General features: G+C 40.1%; 1 protein-coding gene across 4 annotated transcripts; it reads right to left on the reverse strand.

Moving 5' to 3' along the window:
* Positions 1-977: 977 nt before the first annotated feature.
* On the reverse strand, positions 978-17417 carry gucy2cb (guanylate cyclase 2Cb). 4 transcript variants are annotated; one of them, XM_085360440.1, is made up of 28 exons: positions 17216-17417; positions 16001-16113; positions 13582-13649; positions 13200-13415; positions 12933-13048; positions 12340-12442; positions 11336-11450; positions 10835-10976; positions 10299-10381; positions 10035-10143; positions 9704-9715; positions 9365-9446; positions 7638-7740; positions 7497-7553; positions 7308-7379; positions 7104-7208; positions 6894-6980; positions 5098-5230; positions 4870-5007; positions 4638-4714; positions 4455-4546; positions 4147-4305; positions 2226-2418; positions 1971-2145; positions 1761-1859; positions 1477-1571; positions 1275-1351; positions 978-1191 (listed from the first exon to the last, which is right to left on the reverse strand). In XM_085360440.1, exons 1-28 carry the CDS (start codon positions 17415-17417, stop codon positions 978-980), a joined length of 3237 nt encoding a protein of 1078 aa, XP_085216566.1. The 4 variants fall into 4 exon arrangements, with proteins under 4 accessions (XP_085216566.1, XP_085216565.1, XP_085216564.1 ...); XM_085360439.1 differs by lacking the exon at positions 9704-9715 and having other exon boundaries at positions 7497-7538; positions 7620-7740; XM_085360438.1 differs by lacking the exon at positions 9704-9715 and having other exon boundaries at positions 1471-1571; positions 16001-16119.
* Positions 17418-22087: the final 4670 nt, after the last annotated feature.

A 22087-nucleotide genomic window follows, 5' to 3' on the forward strand; every position in this document is an offset into this window, starting at 1 on the left:
CACATTAAGCGCTGTACATAAATAGAATAACCCAGTTTTAAGCTAAGCAGCAGAAACAATCAATGAACATTAATGACAAAAACAACAGGATATATTACAAATACAAATGTATTACTGTAGTTCTAAAACCTTTTCCAAACTGTACAATGCACAAAAAGGGCGAACCTGCATTTCTGTCTGCAAAACGGCCTCTTCTGTTCTTATCGTGTTCCTGTGTTTTGTTAGTTGAACAGGCCATTAGCAGCATCTGCACTGGCATGCGAGGGTGCTGCGGCTGGCTCATCCCATAGTAAGTGAATCAAATCCAAAAGCGCTGCCACCTGACCACATGAGCATCAGCTGTGTTTGGGTTTGTTTGTTTTTTGCGATATAACTGGTGCTGAAATTTTGTGCATTTATTTATTTATTTATTTATTTATTTATTCTTTATTTTTCCAAGTGTCTTTGACCCCTCATAACTTCAGTTTGGGTTTCCACACTATTTTATAGATGTATGTAGATCAATTTCCGAACCGTATTATTACACATTCACAGGTGTAAAAATACAGATGTAGCAAAAAATAATTTTGGCATAAAAGGAAAAAGAGCTAGAAGCTGAGCCTGGAATCAAAATTTGGATAAAAATGAATCCTTAAATATGCTAAATCTTGTTTTAGCAGAGTACCAGACCTTCAAAGTTGGCCTAAAATGCCCTTTTTGACAGTTTTTCTTTTGACGGAGGATAACAAAATCCCCCAACTGGTTATAGAAAAAAATCTGCACTGAACAAATCTAAGGTTTTGGCTTTCAGCTATGACACTTGAGTGGGTAAAGCATTACATCAATTACATAGTACAAAGTTTCCACCCGCCGTTTCCAACCACCCAAAATGATGGCAGGAAATAATGCGTGAATATTTGAGGACTTTTAATTCCTCATTTTTCTATGCTTGATTTCCTGCTCTATATGCAATAACAGGCAAATAGTTACAGCATGCTCTACAGGAAGGTACTGAGTGTGTTATCCACAGTTGCTAGATGCAGGTACTCGGGAAGGCTGCTCTCAGACTCGACCTCTGACCCCTGGTCGCTGGTGTCCTCCTTGCTCTGACTTGGTAGCAGCTTCTTCCTTCGCACGGAACCTCGCGAGCGACGCTCCAAACACGTCAAGGTCATGTGGGCGAGGTCCTGCTGGAGCCGCTGGACGTTTTCACTGGAAGAGAAAGCACCGTGTTGAAAGAGTGAATCTCAGATGCGGAGCTGCATGTGAAAGGATTTTATCTCCTTTTTGCTCACGTTGTGGGTGGAGTAGGAAGATCGTAGTCTTCACCAGTTTCACCTGTCAACCAGTAAGTTGTTTCTGTGCCTTTACCCTAAAAAAAACCCACATATTCATCACAGTCACTGGCATCAGTGTCGCAGTGAAGGTTTTTGTCACTGTATCTCAATTTAATTTGGCTGACATGCTGCTACATTGAATGTAGAGACCAACCTTTACCTTCAGGTATGTTTCCCCTCTCATCTCATACTCAAACTTGCAGTTTGTTCTCTCCAGGATATCTATGGTAGGCTGACTGACATGGATCCGCAGGGCTGTGAGATAAAAAGAAAGACAACAGAGCTTGGCTGTGGTCACTTTATTTAATTAGGCTGACTGCTGGCTTCTATAATTGCGCTAGACTAATGTACGGGAAGTCATTCATGTAAAATAACGAGAACAAAGGAAGCGGCTGGAGAAAATGTCAGTGTAAATCAGTTTGTTCGTTACATGTGTCCACTCACGGTGTCCTGTAGATTCCATACGAGATGCTGTGTTGACCGTGTCTCCGAATAAACAATATCTGGGCATCTTTATTCCCACGATGCCCGCCGCACAGGGACCTGAACCCACAAACAACCAGGAGACAGAAGAATTAGTGTAAAGATCAGCAGGAGGTGAATTGATTTGCCAAAATGACTAGTTTAAAAAATGAAAAACAAAGAAGAAGAGACCTGAGTGTACACCGATTCGTATCCACACAGGAATACCGGGAAGATGCCGGAGCTGGAAGGTGCCCATGAATGCCAAGATGTCCAGCGCCATGCGGCAAATATCCACTGCATGCCTGTTCCCGTTTCTCTTTGGAAGACCAGAAGCAACCATGTAGGCATCCCCTATTGTCTCCACCTGAGGATAGTAAAGGAAACCATGATGTTCGTGCTCATTGCCGGGTGCCTGAATGTCTTCGGTTTCATCCCTGCCAATACCTTGTACACATCGTGGTGGTCGACGATGCTGTCAAACCCCTTGTAGATGTCGTTTAGCATGTCCACAACTTCCATCGGCGTGCTGTACTGGCACAGAGTGGTGAAGCCAACTATGTCACTGAAATATATTGTAACTTCATCGTACAGCTCTGGCTCCACAGCCCCGGTCTCCTTCAGGCTTTTAACCACCGGGCTTTTAACCACAGAGAGAAACATAATAAAGAAAAGACATTTTTTCCATTGAGATTTCATTCTGATTTTGAGTTGGTTAAACCAAAGGCCCCCCCAAGTTTCCCCAACAGTTCATTCATCCATTTCATCCATGTATCGTTTATTTTTAAATAACTATCCTTTTTAAACAGTTCAATAATGCTACTTGTTACAACCATTTAACTGTTAATTTACACTAACGTTTTGATCATTAATTAACACTAATTATTTCAATTATTTACTCATAATTAAGGTAACATTTCTAACCATTTAAAGAGACAAATGTATGCTAATTTAGTAACTATTTAACCATTAATTTGTGTTAGCTTTTTAAAAACTATATAGCTTTTAATTAATAGGGTTACTATTAGACTAGGCCTTTTATTAGTCAGTTTGTATTAACTATTCATTTAACAATTTTATTCAACAATGTATGGTAACTTTTTAACCATTTATAGCCATTCATTAATGCTAATTTTTTAACATAAGATCAGATAAGATAACCTCCATTAGTCCCACTGTTTGTTTGTTTTTTACAGCAGAAAGTGGACAGTGCAAAGTTACAGAAGCAAAAATTAAGAAAAAACACTGGAATAGGATAAGATAATAAGAATAAGATACTGTACACAATAGAATAGAATAAAATACTATATACAACAGAATAAAATGCAATGTTGACAGCTTCAGGTACCTTGGTGTTTATCTGAACAATAAACTGGACTGGACTCATAATTCAGACGCCCTCTACAGGAAAGGGCAGAGCAGGCTGTACCTGCTGTGGAGTCTCAGGTCTTCTGGAGTGGAGGGCCCACTCCAGAAGACCTTCTATGACTCTGTGGTGGCTTCAGCCATCTTTTACAGTGTGGTCTGCTGGGGTGGCAGCATCTCTGCCGGGGACAGGAAGAGACTGAACAGGCTGATCCGCAGGGCCAGCTCTGTGTTAGGATGGACCCAGTGGAGGTGGTGAGTGACAGGACAATGGTGGCTAAGCTGTCATCTCCCACCCCATGCAGGAGACTCTGAAAACATTATTTAACCACTAATTTACCTATTTAAAATATTTAATCCAGTAGTTTATGCTAACTTTTAAAACGCTTTAACCGTCAGTTTACAAAACTTATTTTAACAATTCAGTCAAACAATTTAAAGTAACCTTTCTAATCATTTATTGTCATTAATTTATGCTAGCTTTTTAAACTATATACTGTAACTACTAACTTATCTATTTCAACTATTTAATCCAATAGTTTATGCTGTTTAAACTCAAATTTATATTCACTTTTAAAAATTATATAGCTATAAATGTATACTACCCATTAAAAATATTCAATCCAACAATTTATGCTTAGCTGAACTTTTACAGCCACTTAGCATTTTTAGCATATTTCTTCTTCAAATTTTGACTTGTTTTTGGAGGCATAGTACATACACGGCCAATCACATTTACACCTAATTTAGAATCACCAATAAACTTAACATGGATGTCTTTGAACTCTGAGAAGAAACCAAGCCAACGTAGAGAAAACCAACGTAGGCAAGGGGTGACCTTCTTGCTTTAAGGTGACAGTGCTAACCACTGAAACTCAGTGCTGGTCACTGTTAATGTAGAAATAAAACGAATTCTCTAACAGTGCATGAATGATTTAGCATCTATGTCCTGATTGTTCTAAGTGTCTAATGATGTGCATTTGTTCTTTAAGTGTAAACAAACCCAGGCAGCAGCATAAAGTTAAGATTGTCAGCTCGATCCCTCTCAGCTTTGTAGAGAGCCGTTCTCTCTTCCACCAGGTACTCCAGGTTTCTGGAATACATCTGCAGCCGTCTGATCATGTTATCCAAGTAGCTCTCATTTTCCTGATTATGGATTTTACTGGAGTGATGAAGAGGAGAAGAAAAGGGATATGAGGAGGGAGATATATTTAGAAATCTGTAATCCGTTTCCCAGAAACTATAAAGGCTACACCAGGACATGCACACTGATAGCTGAAAACAGCAATAACATAAAGAGAGCATTATTACCTGATGATTTTCCCCAGATAAATTTCCACTTTCTTAAAGTCAGGTCTTTTTTCTGGGTCCTCGTCCCAGCAGCTTTTTATCAACGTGTACACCTTACAGGAGGAAAGAACAATTTGAATACAATACAGACAAAACAGATGCTGAAAATAAAATAAAGCTGGCACATGAATGGAAAAAAAAAACCTCTAATTCTTTCTCTGAAGCCGTCTCAAAGTTAAGATCAGGTCTGAAGTAGGATGACTTGAGCCTGGACAGTTTTTCTGTTGAGAAACACACAGAGACGCAGATGGCATTGTAGTGTAGCTCCGGATCAAACAGGTCTTCTTTCTTTCACTCTGAACTTGGTGGTGCAGAGATGATCATTTGCAAACAAAATGACTGTAACTGTCACGTGTTGTATTTGAGTGTTGGAAACCTGATCGGTCGGAGCAGGATTCAGTGTAGAAGGTGTTCTTTCTGAGAACAATCTCTTGCGCAATGATGGCAAAACTGTAGACGTCTCCTTTCTGAGACGTGCCCTCGTTCCTCAGATGCTCCGGAGCTGTCCACAAGTCTGACAGGATGATGTGGAGACAGACAAACGTTAGCAGGTAAAGAAGAGAACAAAAAGATATTTCAGGAGGATTTTTGTTTGCGGCGTCACCTTGGAAGGGGCTAAGAAAAGCATTGCAGCCAAAGTCTGTGATCTTCACCACCATGCGGTTGTCCACCACACAGTTGGTGGATTTGAGGCGACCGTGAACCTGAATGTCACTGGCATGGAGGTAAGACATGCCCTGCACAGAGGATTCAGAGCAACATTACACCTTCCACTGGTGGAAGTAATGAGATTTATGAAAAATCAAAGAGGCGGTGAGTAATCTGGTGTTTAATGACCTCTGCTGGCAGGCAGAGGCAAGTGCAACAGCAGCTCCCATAACACAGGTCTGCAAAAACAATTTATTTTTTCAGTCGCATGGGATATTTTTGGTAAATGTTATGTTTTTTAGGGTGCTGAATCCAAAAATTACCTCCATTTCCCTCCATTACATACAGTTTGCTTTTGCAAAACATGAAGAGTTTACATTAAACTAAAAACATGAATTAAGAAAACCTGACAAAATTGAATTTTTAAAATATTTTTCCTTGTTTCAGTGAGTAAAAATCTATGAGAAGCAGTCAAAAGATCCTATGCACCTTTTGGTTGCAGACCTGTGTAATCCTGCTCTTCATTTAAACCAAACCTTTTTAATAATTTTGAGCCAGAAAAAAATACTTATATAAAAGCTTACTGTGCCTTCACAGGGTCTGACTTATCAAACAACAAGCTTAGAACAAAAAACCCCACCAACACTTAAATGTTACATTTTAAATGTTTAATCATTTAATTATTAACTAGTGGGATAATATTGAGTCTTTCTGGTAAGTTGCCAAGTTGTTTATCGCACTGTGACATCAATCAAACTGATCAAACTTTAGAGGCACAGTCTTTTAATGGCTTTGTTTTGATCACAGTTGTTACAGATAAGGAGGCCTCTTCACTATATGTACTTCTTATTGAAACTATAAATCCATTTTCTTTATGCTTGTCCATCCTTCAGCTCACAGTGACAACATGACTAAAGATAGTTTAAAAATGGGTTCTTTGCAAAGTTGTTTGTTATGTGTAGATACAACACTGGTTCATCCCTTTTTTTATGCTTGCATAGTCTACTGGACAAAAAATGAGTGAAAAAGCAGCCAATGTCTAAATAAAAACTTTAAAAGATTTTCAGAAAGCCTGCAAAACTATTGCTTAAGAGTCGTTTGAACAAAGCAACAAAATCTGGCTCCTTGGAAGCAAACTATGAAGACATGAGGGGACTTTTGCACAGCGCTGTGTAATCCTGGCAGTCACATTACACTCAGTTTGTCCGTTTGGCTTTTGATAGAACTTCTAAAGTTTTAGTAAACGATTATTACTCACGTGAAATAAGTGTCAGGATTGAGCGAACCTTCCTTTCTTTTTGATGATGATGTTCTGGGTTCAGTTTATTATACGGTAACAGGTGAAGTGATCCCATTGCAGTTTACATCAGGTACAAAAGTTTATTACCAGTTACTCAGGGATCTTTTATGTCACGCTGCATGAATGGTGAGTAATATTGACTAACGCTAAGTTTCATAACCCTTTTTCAGTTATGTATTAAGACAGATTGCTACTAACTATGTCAAGCTCTCAGTACAAAAACCGATCCTGTCATTCATTGCATTGTCCTCTGTAATGATTTATGGTGTTTAGTGAATGCTGCTGCTTTATGGCAGATACACGTGACCGTTTTTCCGCTCAGGGCGGCGAGTAACGAGTCAATCTCCACTTGTGTGGTCTCTTATCATGCCACACACCGCATGTGATGCTTGCAAATGCTTAACTTTGATAATTGTTCTGCTCACGGGCAAAGTCGAGCACTTCTCTCTCACCTTGGCGATGTCGTACATGACAGAGATCTTGAACTCCCAGTCCATGAAGGTCTCCTCTGGGTATGAAATCTTGTCATTCAGCACATACTTGAAAAAGAAAAAGACACCCCAGTTCTGCATTAATACGCTTTTATTCTTCACACTTCTTGACGGCTGTGTTTAAACTGAGACCTGAAGATGGATTTAAATTGAAAGTTTTGCTACACGTACCCTGAGCGAGCCTCGCTCGCCATACTCAAACACGCCAAAGACACCGTGATCTAACTTGACTGTGCCGTAAAACTTTGTGAGGTTGTAGTAGTCGATGTGCAATAGCTGCAGGGGGGGCAAACATGGGGAGTGCTAGTGAGTTTGGATAAACATTAACAAAGAGGGCTGGCAGTAAAAGGATTTCAGTGTGATAAGACGTCTTACCGCATTGAGCTCCCTTTTCTGGGTTTTATCAAAGTTCCCATCCGAGTTCTTCAGCTCCTTCAAGATCACAATCTGAAAGAAATATTGCAGAAGCACCAACCAGATTACATCTGCTAACTCACTTTCATCAGTGCAAAAGCACTAGATGCTGACTGATTTGGAAAACACTGCAGGATGCTGTCCATCTACCTTCTTATCGTAGAGCGCACAGCGGATCTTGAACTTCTTTTTCTTCTTACTTTCAATCTAACGGGGGTTAGAGGAAGGTCGCTGTCACAGCATTCTTAAAGCTGACTTGACTGAGGTGTTTACTGAGGTGTTTTCACTTACATTAAGGGAGATGACGTTGATGTCATCATTTTCCATCAGCGTGATGAGGTCAGAGTTCACGTGGGACCAGCGCTTCCTGAGCAGTCGATCTCTTCTGTTCTGTCTATGCGGGAAAGAAAAAACTGCATCAGGAGATTATTGGTAAAGGTTGGTTGCACGAAAAGCATCTGACTCCTATGTTTATAAAAGGCAGCTTTCAATTTAAATTTCATGTCATGAGTCCATGTTTTAGAGAGTGTAATAGAGCTATAACCTGTATAGTACATACAGACTTTCAGATTATTTTTCATGTAACCTGAAAGTCCGTATATACACAGCTCTAAAAGATAATTGTAGCACCTTTTAATCAGAGTGTAGCATCAAGCCAGTTACACGTCTGGGACACTAATCTGGTCAGTTTAGAGGAGGTTAGTTCAGTTTCAGGTGGAGGTCGCTGACATTTTCTGACCCTCTTCATCTTTTCTGATGGTTTTTTCACTACTTTTGCATTTTTCTGGGGTCAGTGTCACTCCTGGTGGCATGAGGTGATACCTTGACCCTACAGAGGCTCCACAGGTAGTCCAACTCCTCCATGTTGGCACATTAATACGTGCCATTTACAAAAGGTTTGCTGTGTCTCCCGAGACAGTCTCAAGAGCACAGAGGAGATTTCAGGACACAGACAGTTACTCTGGACAGGCCTGGAGAAGATCTTTAACCCACTTTTTTGTGCAAGATGAGAACTGTCAAAGCTCCAGCAGGACACTAGTGTTAATGTCTCTGACCAGACAATCAGAACAGACTTCATGAAGCTGGTTTGAGGGCCCAGCGTGTTCCAGTGGGCCCTGTGCTCACTGCCCAGCACTGTGGAGCCTAATTCACATTTCCACAGAATACCAAAACAGGCAGGTCCACCACTGGAGCCCTGTGCATTGCACAGATGAGAGCAGGTTCATTTGAGCACATGTGACAGAAGTGAAAGGGTTTGGAGAACCCGTGGAGAATGCAATGCTGTCTGTAACATCCTTCAGCATGACTGGTTTGGTGGTGGGTCAGTGATGCACTGGGGAGGCATATACATAGAGGGACGCAGAGATGTCTACAGACCCTGACTGGCATCGGGTATCAGGATGAAATCTTCCTCTGAATACACAGCAATGCCCATCCTTATATGCTGAGAGTATGCAGGAAGTTTCTGGACGATGATACCGATGTCTGGCCTCCACACTTGCCTGACACCTTTGGTTTCAGTTTCAGCCCATCTGAAGCTGTCAGGTTGCACCTCAGACTGTCCAGGAGCTCAGTGACACCCAGGTCCAGATCTGGGAGTAGATCCCCCAGGACACCATCCATTATCTCATCAGGAGCATGTTGTAAAGTGGTCTAGCCTGCTGCTGCTTTTCTTCAATTTGATTTTTGGGGGTGTCTTTGAATTCAGCCCTTTGTAGGTTGATCATTACATTTCCATTACATTTTGGGGCACTTTATCACTCCTAACACATTACCAAGTCCCCATCAATGTGAATATCCACTGTTTTTTTTCTCATTAAAAGCTGTCGTGTTTTCAAAGTTTTCCTGCAATTTTTGGAGCAGTGTATCTACCGTACTACTATATATGCCATTATATGATGGGGCCAAAATCATTTATGTAAATTCATGACCTTTTGCAGAGAATCCAAACATTTAATTAAAATCTGCCACACACTTAATAACTCCGTTATTCTCATGTTCCATGTGCTACGGCATACCTGTAGAAAATAAAGGCGATCGTGGCCACTACGACCACAGTAACAGCCAACACAATCACAATGATGTCGCGAATCGCAGGGCCTGCAGTAATAAAGACAAAAAAGAGGCACCATTTCAGTTCCAAGCCGATGCTTCTGACACACAGAGGACAAAAGATAAACATGGGCCGAGCGTTCAAGTGCCATAATATTTAAGCTTATCTCAGATAGGGCTGTGAGGAGGTCATCTACAGGAAACAAAAGAAGAACTGAGCCATAAAACCACTTCATATAAAACATGCAAAAGTTGATGTACGTGGAGCAGTTTGTGGTTGCTATAACTTTTCCTCCTGTTCATACCCACCATTAATGCTTATTAAATGAAAACAGGGACACAAACAGAGAGGTGCTTAAACCACAGCTGAAGCCTTACATATAATTCACCGGAACCTGGATTAGTGCAAGTCTTTGAAAACGACCTGACTGAGTGGATGCAAACTGATCAGGCCTTGTTGTGGAGATCTAAATCATTATGGTGGACATGCCTTCTTTCTAGAGGACAAAAAAGGAAGTTCTCTTAACATAAATCTTTAAAATATTAAGGTTAAGACATATTTTGAGGTTGTGCCCACTGAACTCAATGATATAGCTAAACATGTGTATGTGTGTGTGTGTGTGTCTTTCGATGTACCGCTGTCTGGCATGTTATTGGGAAGTCTTTTCCCCCAGATGAACTTAGGAGCCTCCTCCACCACTGTGGTTTTATTGCGCTCCGTGTCAAATGTGAATAAAATATCGTACTGGGTGTGACACAAGAGGGGAGGAAAAAAACAAAAAGACACATTTTAGCATCAAACCAGAAGCAAGAGATGCAGCACAGTAAGGTTTTATTTTGAATCTTTTCTTCGTGTATTCACTGCTAAATGCCAAAAAAGAAAACAGGAGAAAAAGATACCTTGTTGTCAGTAGTGGTGTAGATGATTGAGAAAGCCACGTCTCTGTCCCCGTACTCGTCCAGCGTATAATTCCCAGCAATCCCTGAGCAGAATCACACAAACGTTTTTAAACTTCTGTTCGCTTCATTTCACCGTGTGTGTCAGCTGTAAACCTTTAATGCGTCTCTCAGTCAAACTTGCACTCACAACCGGCTGCTTACAGCTGCGGGCTGTTATACCAACACTCTTTGTGTCAATGAAAACACAAAGAAGTGATAGCAGTTGACAGCCTCCATCTGTTCGACCTCACAGTAGCCATGTCTGCTCTGAGATCAGCTCATTAGTGTTTTGGTGGATGGTGTTTTCCCACTTTTCACGAGCTAATTTTAGCATTTATTACTGTTTTGCTCAGTATGCTTAACTGCAACTATCTGCAGCTGCCAAAAAAGTATTAAATGCTAACTTGTGTAAATTCTTGTGTATTTGCTAATACACATACTTGCAGCTTGTATGCAAGCACTTCCCCCTCCTCGCTGTTATCTTCCACCTGCCTTACCAGTAAATTTGGTGTTTCTGAAGTAATTTACATTCACATATTCCGTCCTGTGAAGCTGAGACTGATTTTGTTTAGAAATTGTTCTCATCACTTGGCCAATAAAGAGCACTGCGTCATGGTACGCGGCCATGTAGTCGTTCATCTGCAGAGGAACAGACAGAGACAGATGGTTGGAACTACTTTCTCAGTACAGCCCTTAGATTTGAGTGAAGGAGCTCTAAGATGCATCCTTCACTACACAGGTGATGAATTATTTTATATATTTTTTACTCAGTGAAGACGTTATTTAATGATATTTCATTGAACATTTATTATTAACTCTTCCGAGGTCCATTTCTGGTTGGCATGGTCCTGTGTTGTTAATCCCTTATTTTCCCTTAAAACCCTACAAGTTGATTATTCAGAGTGAGCGGAACAAAAACAGCCAATCAGAGCTAACCTTTTTTGTATTGCTACAGAAGCACTGCAAAGAGAGAAGTTGTGTATTTCTGGTTTGCTCACCGTGTTGTTGTCTTTAAGGTCTGGGTTGATTCTGTAGCTTCGGGTGTTCGGCATGGTGAGCACCAACACGTTCTTCATTTCTGGCAGCGACGATGTGTTGGTGTAGTATACATCACTGTGTAGAGGAATCAGCAGAGGTCTGATGAAAAATTCTACATGTGCAAAAATTTCCTTCAGTTTCATTCAGTTATTATATATTATTCTATTATATTCAGTAATTTAGCTGCATTTGATTGCTTAGTTACTCATTTCTACTCTATACACACAGTTTACTTAGATCTTTGCTTACCATGCTTTACCGACTTTAATTGGTATAAAGATGGATATTATCATTCAATAATAATACTGTTGAAAACTCAATAGATTTAGCCTAGTTTGTGCTAAGTTAGCCACTTAGCTTAGCAAGTTTTGTCCAAAATCTTTCTTCCAGAAATTGAATTAGGCTTACTACTTCTGCTGTGTGCGGCTTTTGACAAAAAACATCAAGTGTTTAGTCAGGGCATCAAGTAATAGTACATTGGATCCCAAAGGAGCTTTAGCCTGACCATAACCGCTACCTCTGCAAGCCATTTTGCAACCCAGCTCCATCCCAACTTTCAGTTTTCATGGTGACTTAATGTCATGTTTGTTGCCGCTGCCACTGATGCCCTCCCTGCTTTGCTGCTCCTCTCCCCTCCTGAGGCTTTTTAACTGTGTCCATTGGATGGTTGAGCAGTCATAGATGATGGAAATAATATTACGTTGGCTCGAGCTGACCTGATTGAATTTTTTATTTCATCTATGTCTGCTTCTTCACTTCTTCCCACACTTAGTCTCATCTTATGATGACACACAGTAACTGACTCCATGAAATCACTCAATCAGTCAGTCACTACTTTACAATCTCCAGGTACCCATTCACCAGTTAGGAAAGTACTGATTGTGAATCACTGCTGTGGGGTTAGAGAAAAAGAAAACAAGTGGAATAAATAGGAACAGAAGTGAAATGATTCAACAGCACTAACCTGTAAAGATCAATGAGGATGAAGGCGATATCACTGCTGTCCGCAGCCTTAGAGCCGTTTTTAATTTCCACTAGGTCCATTGGTGATCCACACATGATGAACACTGCAGCGGAGAAGTATTTGTAACAGAACAGTCTTTCAGTTATTTTTTTTCTTCTGTTTTTTTGCCTAGTTGGCCTTGGGACTCAAATACAAACTTGATTTCCATTTAAATTACTTCTTCAACCTTGAAACCAAAGTTAATACCAAAACCTAAAGCCATCAAGCATAGCCTGATACTGTTGATGTTTTTTTAATTCACCCTTCATAATGTGGCGTAAAAATATGCAGCAGGAAGTTCAAAGAAAAGCTATTATGGCCCTCGAGCTAGCTCTCCTTCTGAAACAGAAAATTCCGAGTCTCCCTCGTGATGACAGCGTTAACAAACTCAATAGTTGAATTAAATGTGCTTTGTAGGCCCTGGGCTCTCTTAGGAAAATAGAATCCAAACTGTCTGTGTGTGTTGTCCCAGCAAACTGAAGCCATTGTTATGTCTCGCTGTGAAAACAGAGAGGTTTTCAATCTTGTTTGAGAAAAATACATCAAATTCTTACAGTTGGATGTCCTGTTGCGTAATGTAAGCACGCTGTGCAGTTCTGTGGGACTGCGTAGAGACGTTATTGAAATATTTAAGGCAAGATCGCCCGTCGCTTCAATTGCACTTACATACCTGAAGATGAAAATGAATATAATGCATAATTTAAATTAAAAACATTTTATTACATTTAAAAATGTAACTAGAATATAATTAAAAATATAATTTATTAGATTTTGTAATAGCTCACAACAGATGAGTCTCTCCTTAAAGATGGGTTACTCACCAAACGCATTCCTCTGTGGGGTTCGTTGTTTTATAAGTATACGCTGCCTTCCATGAAGGTTTGAGCTCATTGTTTTCTTTCCAGAACTGGTCGACAAAGTCAACGATCTTGCGTGCAGGTGGCAGGAGTCGCTGCAAGTTGAAGGTGTAGTCGCACGAGCGACCAAAGCTTCCCGCTGAGAGAATGGGTCTACTGAGACTCATGCCGGCTTCCTTACTGGAAGAAGAGAATAAAAAAGAGTGGGAGACAATGGTATCGACTAATTATGATAAACGGGTGAACGATAAGCATAGTGCAACACAGGCAAAACCTGTTTGAAAATCTGAAGTGTCCTTTTCAAGCTTATTGGCAGAATCATGTCCTTGAAAAATTCAGAACTTACTCAACTATTGGGAAAGTAGCATAGGTGCACGTGGGTCCAAGCACAGCACATCCCAGATTTCCTGATTCCTGCAAAAATAAAAACATATACAGCGAATAATTCACAGATTTTTATGTAAATTTTGCCTGATCTTTAAACTCCTGAGACCCAAACTCTTGTTTTCTTCCAGGTTCTTGGAAATCGACCTGTTTTCCTTGCACTAGAAGTGGTTTGTGGAAAAATGTTCTCACTGTGGGACAGCAGGTTTATTTTACTATATAACATAATAAAGTCATCAGGGTGTAACAAAGTCTAAAATATTTTTATTACAACACCTGCTCAGATAAAATCGCAAATGATGCAACATATCCAAAAGCCTTGTAACTTGAACATTTTACATGCTCCATACTCCAAACTTGAAGCATGCACCAAGGCAAAAAACAACCAAACAAGCAAACATCTGTTTACTACACTACTCAGACAAACTCAATACGCCATAGAACTGTGCAAAATCTCAGGTGTGGTGCATAATAAGACATTACTTGGAATTTATATAGGACCTTATAGAATCATGTGAAAGACTTTGTGTTAAACTGAGACCCCAGCCCTGCTTGTACAAGTGCCTTCAGCAGGAATACCTTGAAGTTTTCTGTATGATTTTGTCATCATTTTATCTCTAAAATCATTCTTATGCAATTTTGCCCCCATCTTCTTTAGAACGTTGCTCACACAGAATTTCAGGCAGGCTGAACTTTGGGCCTTTGCAGCACTTTGATCCTTTCATTTCACAGCAATTATGTTGTAGATTTGCCGCTGTGCTTTGATTATTGTTGCATGAACCATTTTTAACCTGTTGGATAGATGGCCTCACATCTTAAAAGGAATTCATGGTCAACTCAGTGACTGCAACGATCCCAGATCCTGTGGATGCAAAACAAGCCCCAAACAGAACCCCTCCACCACGGTGTTTGACAGTTAGTATGAGGGCATTGTGCTAATAAGGTGTGTTTGGTTGTAGCTCTTGGGTTTTTTGCAGTTTCTCTGAGCATTGCACGGTCTGGGCTTTGGGTGAATTTGCTGGAACATCTACTCCTGGCATTGTCTTAATCCTGGCATTACCTGAATGCTCCAGACCAGCAAACTGTTAAAACCTCTGCTTTTATAGAGGTGTTCGCACTTACTGATGATAAGTTAATCAAGTGCATTTGAATCAAACATCATCCTCTTTTCTACTTGTGTCTTGTTCATGGCTGTGGAGTGTTTTTCAGAGATTTATCTCATTAAATTCTATAATTTGCAAATATTTCTAAAGTAAAATACATGCTTTTTTCCTAAGCACGAGGTGGAAACACCCAGACCTCCTTCTATTAGCTATCCAACTGCTACTCTGCAACCTGCTCTTCTCAAAGCCAGTTGAGAGAATTTCTTCCATATGTCAAATCTCCTCCTAGTTGGACATTAAAAACCTCACCTAGGAGGCATTCAAGAGGGGTCCATGTCAGATGCTCTCAATGTGCCTGTATGTTTGGGTTTCACCCAGTGGACAAGAGGATTGCTCTCAAGTCGGGGGACGGGTCCTGACCGTCATTTGCGCTTATGCACCGAACGCATAAGCGGGGGGAAGAAGATGGCCCAGCTGCGGACTCCAGCTGGGAGTTTTCATTGTTCACATTCTTATGTTGCATGCTAATAACAATTAAACTTGGAGGGCTGAAGGCTGGGAAATGGCCTGCAAAGGGTATTCATAAGTGCACTCGGTACTGATATTTGATTTTGTAATCCCATCATCACATCTGGACCAGATGTCTTGGCTAGGTAGAGAGTTGAGCTGTCAAGTAACTACCAAGTGGTACAGTAAAGGTACGCTGGGAGCATCGGGCAGAGGCCCCTAGTCCAGGAGATCTTCAGCTCAACCTCTGGAAAAGCTTAGAAAAGATTTTTAGGGTGAGGGGTGACACATATTCTGAACCTCCTTAGCTGAGGCAGTTGCAAGGGGCTGTGGCCTTAAGGTGTCCCATGCCTGCCATGGGGGCAAACTGGAGCAGGAGTCGACTCAAGCTTGGCTGTCGTGTGGGACTTCGGCAGTAGACAGCAAATACCAGCAGGCCAAGCAAGGCATGTCTTTGACAGTAGTTGAAGGAAAACTGGGGTGTTCAGAAAGGAAGTGAAATAATAGTTTTCGTTGGCTTAGCAGTGATTCTGTTAAGTTTTTACAGAGATTTACTGAGACTGGCATAGTCTTATTTTGATTTGTGGTCTTGCACAAAAAAGGTGTCTATGGCATTAATGAGGAGAGCAGGTCTGCGAACTAAAAGGTGCATAAACCCATAAATGAATGTCCTGTGGAAGCAAGATCTCAGGGTTACACAAGCTCATGTATATGTGCATCCAACATGCTAATATTCTTTCTATTTTTTAATATAAAACTGTAGCTACTTACCGTCAGGTTGTTTAGCTCTGCAACTGCTTCACATGAACTGCTCCGGCAGCCTCGGTGCCAGTATAAGGTTGTGTCAAACCCACTGAAATTCGCAGTTAGGTTAAAAGTCACAGCTGGATCTTGGGTGTGTGGAAAGAAAGAAAGTTCCAGATGTTAGTTTTGACTTTCTCTCCATTTTGAACTGCAGTGTGTATGTGGATATTAGATTTGTTTTAAAGAGAAATAAAATGTGTGTGTGTGTGTGTGTGTGTGTGTGTGTGTGTGTGTGTGTGTGTGTGTGTGTGTGTGTGGAGGAAGTAGGCCCTGAATTCTACCATATATGTAAAATCTATTAATTTGGGGAAGTTTACACTCCACAACAGTAAAAGACACAGAACCATGTAAGCTTAAATAGCTAGCTACAGCTGAAAAATCATAGTTGCTAATAAAAATAAAACACCAACAAATTTCAGCTGGCAAACAAGACAACTACTTTGGATTACCTGTGTCATAAACTGGGACATTCTGTTTAAGTTTTATTGATAATGCTTAGAAATAAACCCTACAGGGCTTTCCTAACAGCCACTTAATAAAAACTTGGCTAGATAAAAAATTCCTGCTAGCCAAAAAAAACCTTTTATGTTTAATTATCTTAAATAATAGGTGTCAATACTTTTTGCATAATGGCATCATTGCAGACTGTGGGTGAGTCAAAAATAACACCAAACTGTATGTTGTCATGTTGACCAAAAGTCAGGCTAAACTAGTATAAGATAGCTCCTAGCTTAGTAGAACAAGCGTTTTATGCTAGTAAGCTAATAAGCATTGCAGGTAGCTTCCTTGTAATTAATAGGATAACGATCTTTAATCTGCTAGTTTATGAAACTAACTACAGAATATCTGTTAACAGTAGCAGCTTTACTTTTCTTGTATACTTTTTTAGTCTTTAATAGTGAAATCCCTGAATAATTCCTAAAACAGCTTTAAAATTGTTACTTTTGGGAAAAGCAACATGAAAATCTGAAAATAGGAACAGTATGCAAAGCAGTAAATATAAATGAACAATAATAGTCAGTGACATATGTGTTAAATTATCAATATCTATAAACATGAGTGTACCAATATACATACTGTATATAGAGAGTGCTGTTGCGAGAGATCAAAAGGTCTGATTTTGTGCGGATTTGTCATGTGGTTTGTTTGTTTGTTTTCTGTTTTAGTTTTTAATTTCATTACCCTGGGCAGCATTAATGGCTGAATCTTTCTCTATGGCCTTCAGTATTTCTCCTTCCACATACTGGAGGCTCCAGGGAGAGTCCTCATCATCCAACAGTATAACGTTGATTGTAATCCCACTCCCACATTGTCCAACACCAGGACACGATGCCACAAGAATTCCAAAGATGAACAAACACAGTAACCAGCTTCCCGAGCCCATTCTCAGCTCCGAGGTGAGTGCTTCTGTTTTTTAGCCGTTAAAGAGAGTCCATGGTATCCACCGATCCTGAATCCAGTTCAGTAAAGTCACCAAAACACTCGGAAAACTCTTAACTTATGATCGCCTTGATTAAAGCTTTGCCTGATCCACCAAGGCTTTGAAGAAAAAATAAATCCTGTGCGAAAGTCTGCTCCTCTTTCAACTTTCCTCTAAGCGCTACCCACCTGTTCTTTCTATGTCACCATGTTAATATACAACCTTTAAAGACACAGACGCAGGCCATATAACCTTGTCAGCGCTGTGTCATGGCCTGCATAAATTAAAGCTTAAAGCAAACACGCAGAGCATGGCTTGGTTGTAAGTTTGTTGATAGTCTTACACTCACAAATTTAATTTAATGGAGAATCGTACCATGAAATTGTTTTGTGCAGAAATACAGTTCAATTGGCAAAAAGGAAAACGGCCCAGAAAAAAAAAGATTAATCCTTGAGATATCTTAATTTAAGCAAAGAATAAGGCGTCAATGGCCACATGGGACACTTTTATCAGTAAAGTTAAAGCTATAAAACTTATAAAAATGTAGTCCAATATTTATTCTTCCTTCATCTTCTAAAGCTCTCCAGTTGAGCCAGATTGGAGTCTTTGCCAGCCCAGTTCTGCCCTTGGCTTTATATTTGACAGACTTGTTTTGAAGGGTTTTTTCTTAATCGAGGTAATATTTCTGTAATCGTCCACTTTAGCAGTCTTCTGTGGTCTTTTAACTCTTTTGGCATAGCTGTACTGGCCAGTGCATTCCTTCTTTTGTGTTGATTTGTCCTCTACTACAGTTTTTGCTATTTCGCTGACAGGTTTGTTGAGGTTTTCCAGAATAATGATGCCCCTTTTATCTTATTAACTTGTCATGAAATAATAAGAGAACCGACCTCGCCTGGCTTTGTAACTCCAGGTCAATGAATTGTCCAATGAATTTTTAGCCTCTGAAAATTTAGGACAATCTATATCCCTTCAGTTAATGTCAAATTTTTAAATTTTTTAAAAACCCCTTGAATTACAGCTGGAGGTCTGTACTTCACTCACAGCTTGACTATTTAAAATCCTCCTTTTGGGTAAAATAAAGTGGCAGAAAGCAAATCCTGTTCTCTGGAATATCATGATGCAGATTTGGGTTTACCTGTACATGAAAACTCATATGTTGACTGGCAAAATTCATCATTTAAATTAAGAGAAACCACCAGCATGGAGATAGACAAATAAAGACAAATTGCCAAAAATGTCAGTAAGAAATAAAGAGGATATAATGATGGAAAAATCAAAGTCACAGCTGAGAAAAAAACCTCATTTAGTTCTTACACAACAACAGGCATCCGTGTCTACGTGCCACAGACAGAGCCAAACGCACAGCTTATAGACGTCTGATTCACTCCTGTCTGGAAAGGACGGCAAAGAAAGGGGAAAAAAAGAGAAGATCAAAGGTTGTTCAGGCCATAAAACCAATACCAGATAAGATGGCTTGGCTGTGAAACCACACATACGCTGATGATTCAGTTCACCGGTGACAACTTTAAACTGAGAGTCCCCTTTCTCAGTTAGCACTACCTCTTCACCTTAATTAACATGAATGCACACACAGTCAGTTAACTCTCATGTTTAATGGTCTGAGCAGCTCCACAGTAACACGCACAGTCAAAACGATCAGCATGTGAACAAAAAACCCACCTTTTTACTTCCTTTCAACATAAACACAAAGATTAGTGCCAACCTGACCTTGGCAGTAACGTTTGATAATGGTAATAATATACTAATAAACTAATTATTAGCTATGCAATAACTATGTTATTCTTTTACACTTAGGTTTTCTCCACAACTACAAGCTGTAATCAGCAGAGGAAAATTCTGGGATCATTGACAAAGTTAATTTTATTTTTAATTTCATTGAGTTCCTGTTCCTGTTTTATATCCAGGCATCTTCACTGATTTTGTTTGGTTGTTGATTTCACAGCTCATGATTCATGTTCTGATCTGCTGTTTGGCCCTAATCACAGTAATCACATGTGGCGCTGCTGAATTCCCATAAAACCGCTCTCTGCTGGATGACATGTGGCTGCAGTGTTCAGGATTTAAAGACAGTTCAGTGTAAACATCACATTTGAACTAAACAAACATAGTACTTATGAATCAGTCCTCTTCTTTCTGCTGCTCATTTCCTGCCTACATTTTTTAAAAATCAATTTTACTGATTTTTCTTCATAACTGGAGCATCTTCTGCTTCACTCACTTTCAGCTTCATCCCAAAGTACTACTGTATATTTACTGGGCGTATTCACAGATGCTTTTCACATGTTCTACACTGCGCTAATGCTGAATATGAAAGAGCTGCTAACTTACCCAGTGTAGTATGTGTTTTAGATGTCTCACAACTTTGTTTCTCATCGTTTCTCCCTCCCTGTTGTTGTCTAACAGATGAACTTTCTTGTCATTGTTGATTAAGATGGAAGCCCAAAAGCATCGATAACTAATTACAGGTTATCTCTGTGGTGTTACTTGATCAGTAATCAACTCTGACTTGGTGCATGTAGTCAAGTATTGCACTTGTGTTGTGTTCTTGTCCTTGCGCATTTCTATTTTATGATTTTATTATATTTTATGGAAGCATTTGTGATACTGATGAAACCCACTAATTAAATAACAGCCACCTCAGTAATGTGGAACTATGAAAACTTCAGATTAGCTTTTAATGCAATGATATAACAGTAAAATGATGTTCAGCTGGTACTAAGGGCCCCAAGCTTTGCCAAGAAAATACCACCAGCATGAACCACTGATACAAGACAGGGTGGATCTATGTTGTCATGTTGTTTATACTAAATTTTGAAAATGTCCAGAGAAGATTTTGTCTCTCTTCTGTTGTCCAGTGTCAGTGAAATTGTAGACTCAGTTTCCTATTCTTAGGTGACAGGAGCGTTCTTCAGCAGCTGTAGCCCATCTGTAGCACTCTGGCTATTCTCCTCTAGCCACATCAACAAGGTATTTTCAGCCGGAGAACTGCTGCTCATGTTTTCTCTTTTTCAGACTCTACTCTATAAATGCTGCAAATGCTGGTCGTTTGTCCAGCACGTCTGGGACAAAGAACAAGCCACATTCAGAGTCACTGAAATCACCTTCTTCCTCATTTTGCTGGGTCAGCAGCTTATATTGACCATATCTACATGCTCAAAGGCACTAATCACTGCTCCCACGTGATTGCCCAATTACATATTTGCAGTAACGAGCAGTTGAAAGTGACCGATCGTGGTAAATAGAAGTCTGCTGTCTGTTTGAGATCCAATATCTCCTGTTTTTCCCATTTTTGGGGTTTGTGTGACGTTTCAACCCACTTACTTTCTTTTTTGCTCCGTGACTTTCACGTTCTGGACATTTTCCAGTCTGGTTTCTGCAAATTGCACTCCACTGAAACCGCTTTACTTAAAGTGTCTAGTGACATTCTGATGGCAGCAGACACCGTTCTGGTTATTTTGGATCTCACCTCTGCTTTTGATACTGTTGATCACAGCATCATGATAAATAGGCTGAAGGACTTGTTCAGGATTACTGGTGTTGTTTTAAAATGGTTTATGTCGTATCTATCTGAGAGATCTTTTACTGTCTGTATGAATCATGTGTTGTCTGAAACATCAGTTCTGCCTTCTGGGGTACCTCAAGGATCTGTTTTAGGTCTGATTCTCTTTTTGCTGCATATACTCCCTCTAGGCCAAATTATCAGACGTTACAATAATATTTCTTATCATCTCTATGCTGATGACATTCAGTTATACTGTTCTTTCAAAACATCTCAGTTTTATAAATAATTGTGTCAGAAATCAAACCAGTTTGGATTGCATTTATATAGCGCTTTTCGAGAACCTCAAAGCGCTTTACAATTCCACTATTCATTCACGCTCACATTCACACACTGGTGGAGGCTACAGGTGTAGCCACAGCTGCCCTGGGGCAGACTGACAGGAGCGAAGCTGCCATATCGCACCATAGGCCCCTTTGGCCATCACCAGTAGGCAGTAGGTGAAGTGTCTTGCCCAAGGACACAACGAACGAGCTGGGGCTCGAACCGGCAACCTTCCGATTACAAGACGAACTGCCAACTCGTAAGCCACGATCGCCCCCATGATCTAAATGATAATTTTCTCCAGTTAAATGCAGATAAAAACAGAAACTTTGATTATAGCTCCTGCTCTCAGTCCTTTAGACCCTTCATTTCAAATCAAATCAAATCAAATCACTTTTATTGTCACATCACATGTGCAGGTACATTGGTACAGCACATGTGAGTGAAATTCTTGTGTGCGAGCTTCAGTCGAGCCTCAGAAACTTAGGTGTTATATTTGACAGTCCACTGTCTCTTGAGAAACAGTCTAAACAACTTTTCCGGAACTGTTTTTATCATCTAAGAAACATTTCTAAACTCAGACTACTGGTGTCAAAGGCAGAACTTGAGATGATTATTCATGCTTTTATCTCTTCTCGTTTGGATTATTGTAATGGTCGTTTTACTTGTCTCAACAAATCAGCTCTGAATCGCCTTCAGACTGTACAGAATGCCGCGGCAAGACTTATAACCGGAACAAACAAGAGTTTTGGCTTCTCTTCATTGGTTGCCAGTAAATTTTAGGGTTCAT

This window comes from Diplotaxodon limnothrissa, linkage group LG8 (assembly GCF_057381915.1).
Source record: "Diplotaxodon limnothrissa isolate DT_005_m linkage group LG8, D_limnothrissa_male_GT1.1, whole genome shotgun sequence".
Taxonomy (NCBI): domain Eukaryota; kingdom Metazoa; phylum Chordata; class Actinopteri; order Cichliformes; family Cichlidae; genus Diplotaxodon; species Diplotaxodon limnothrissa.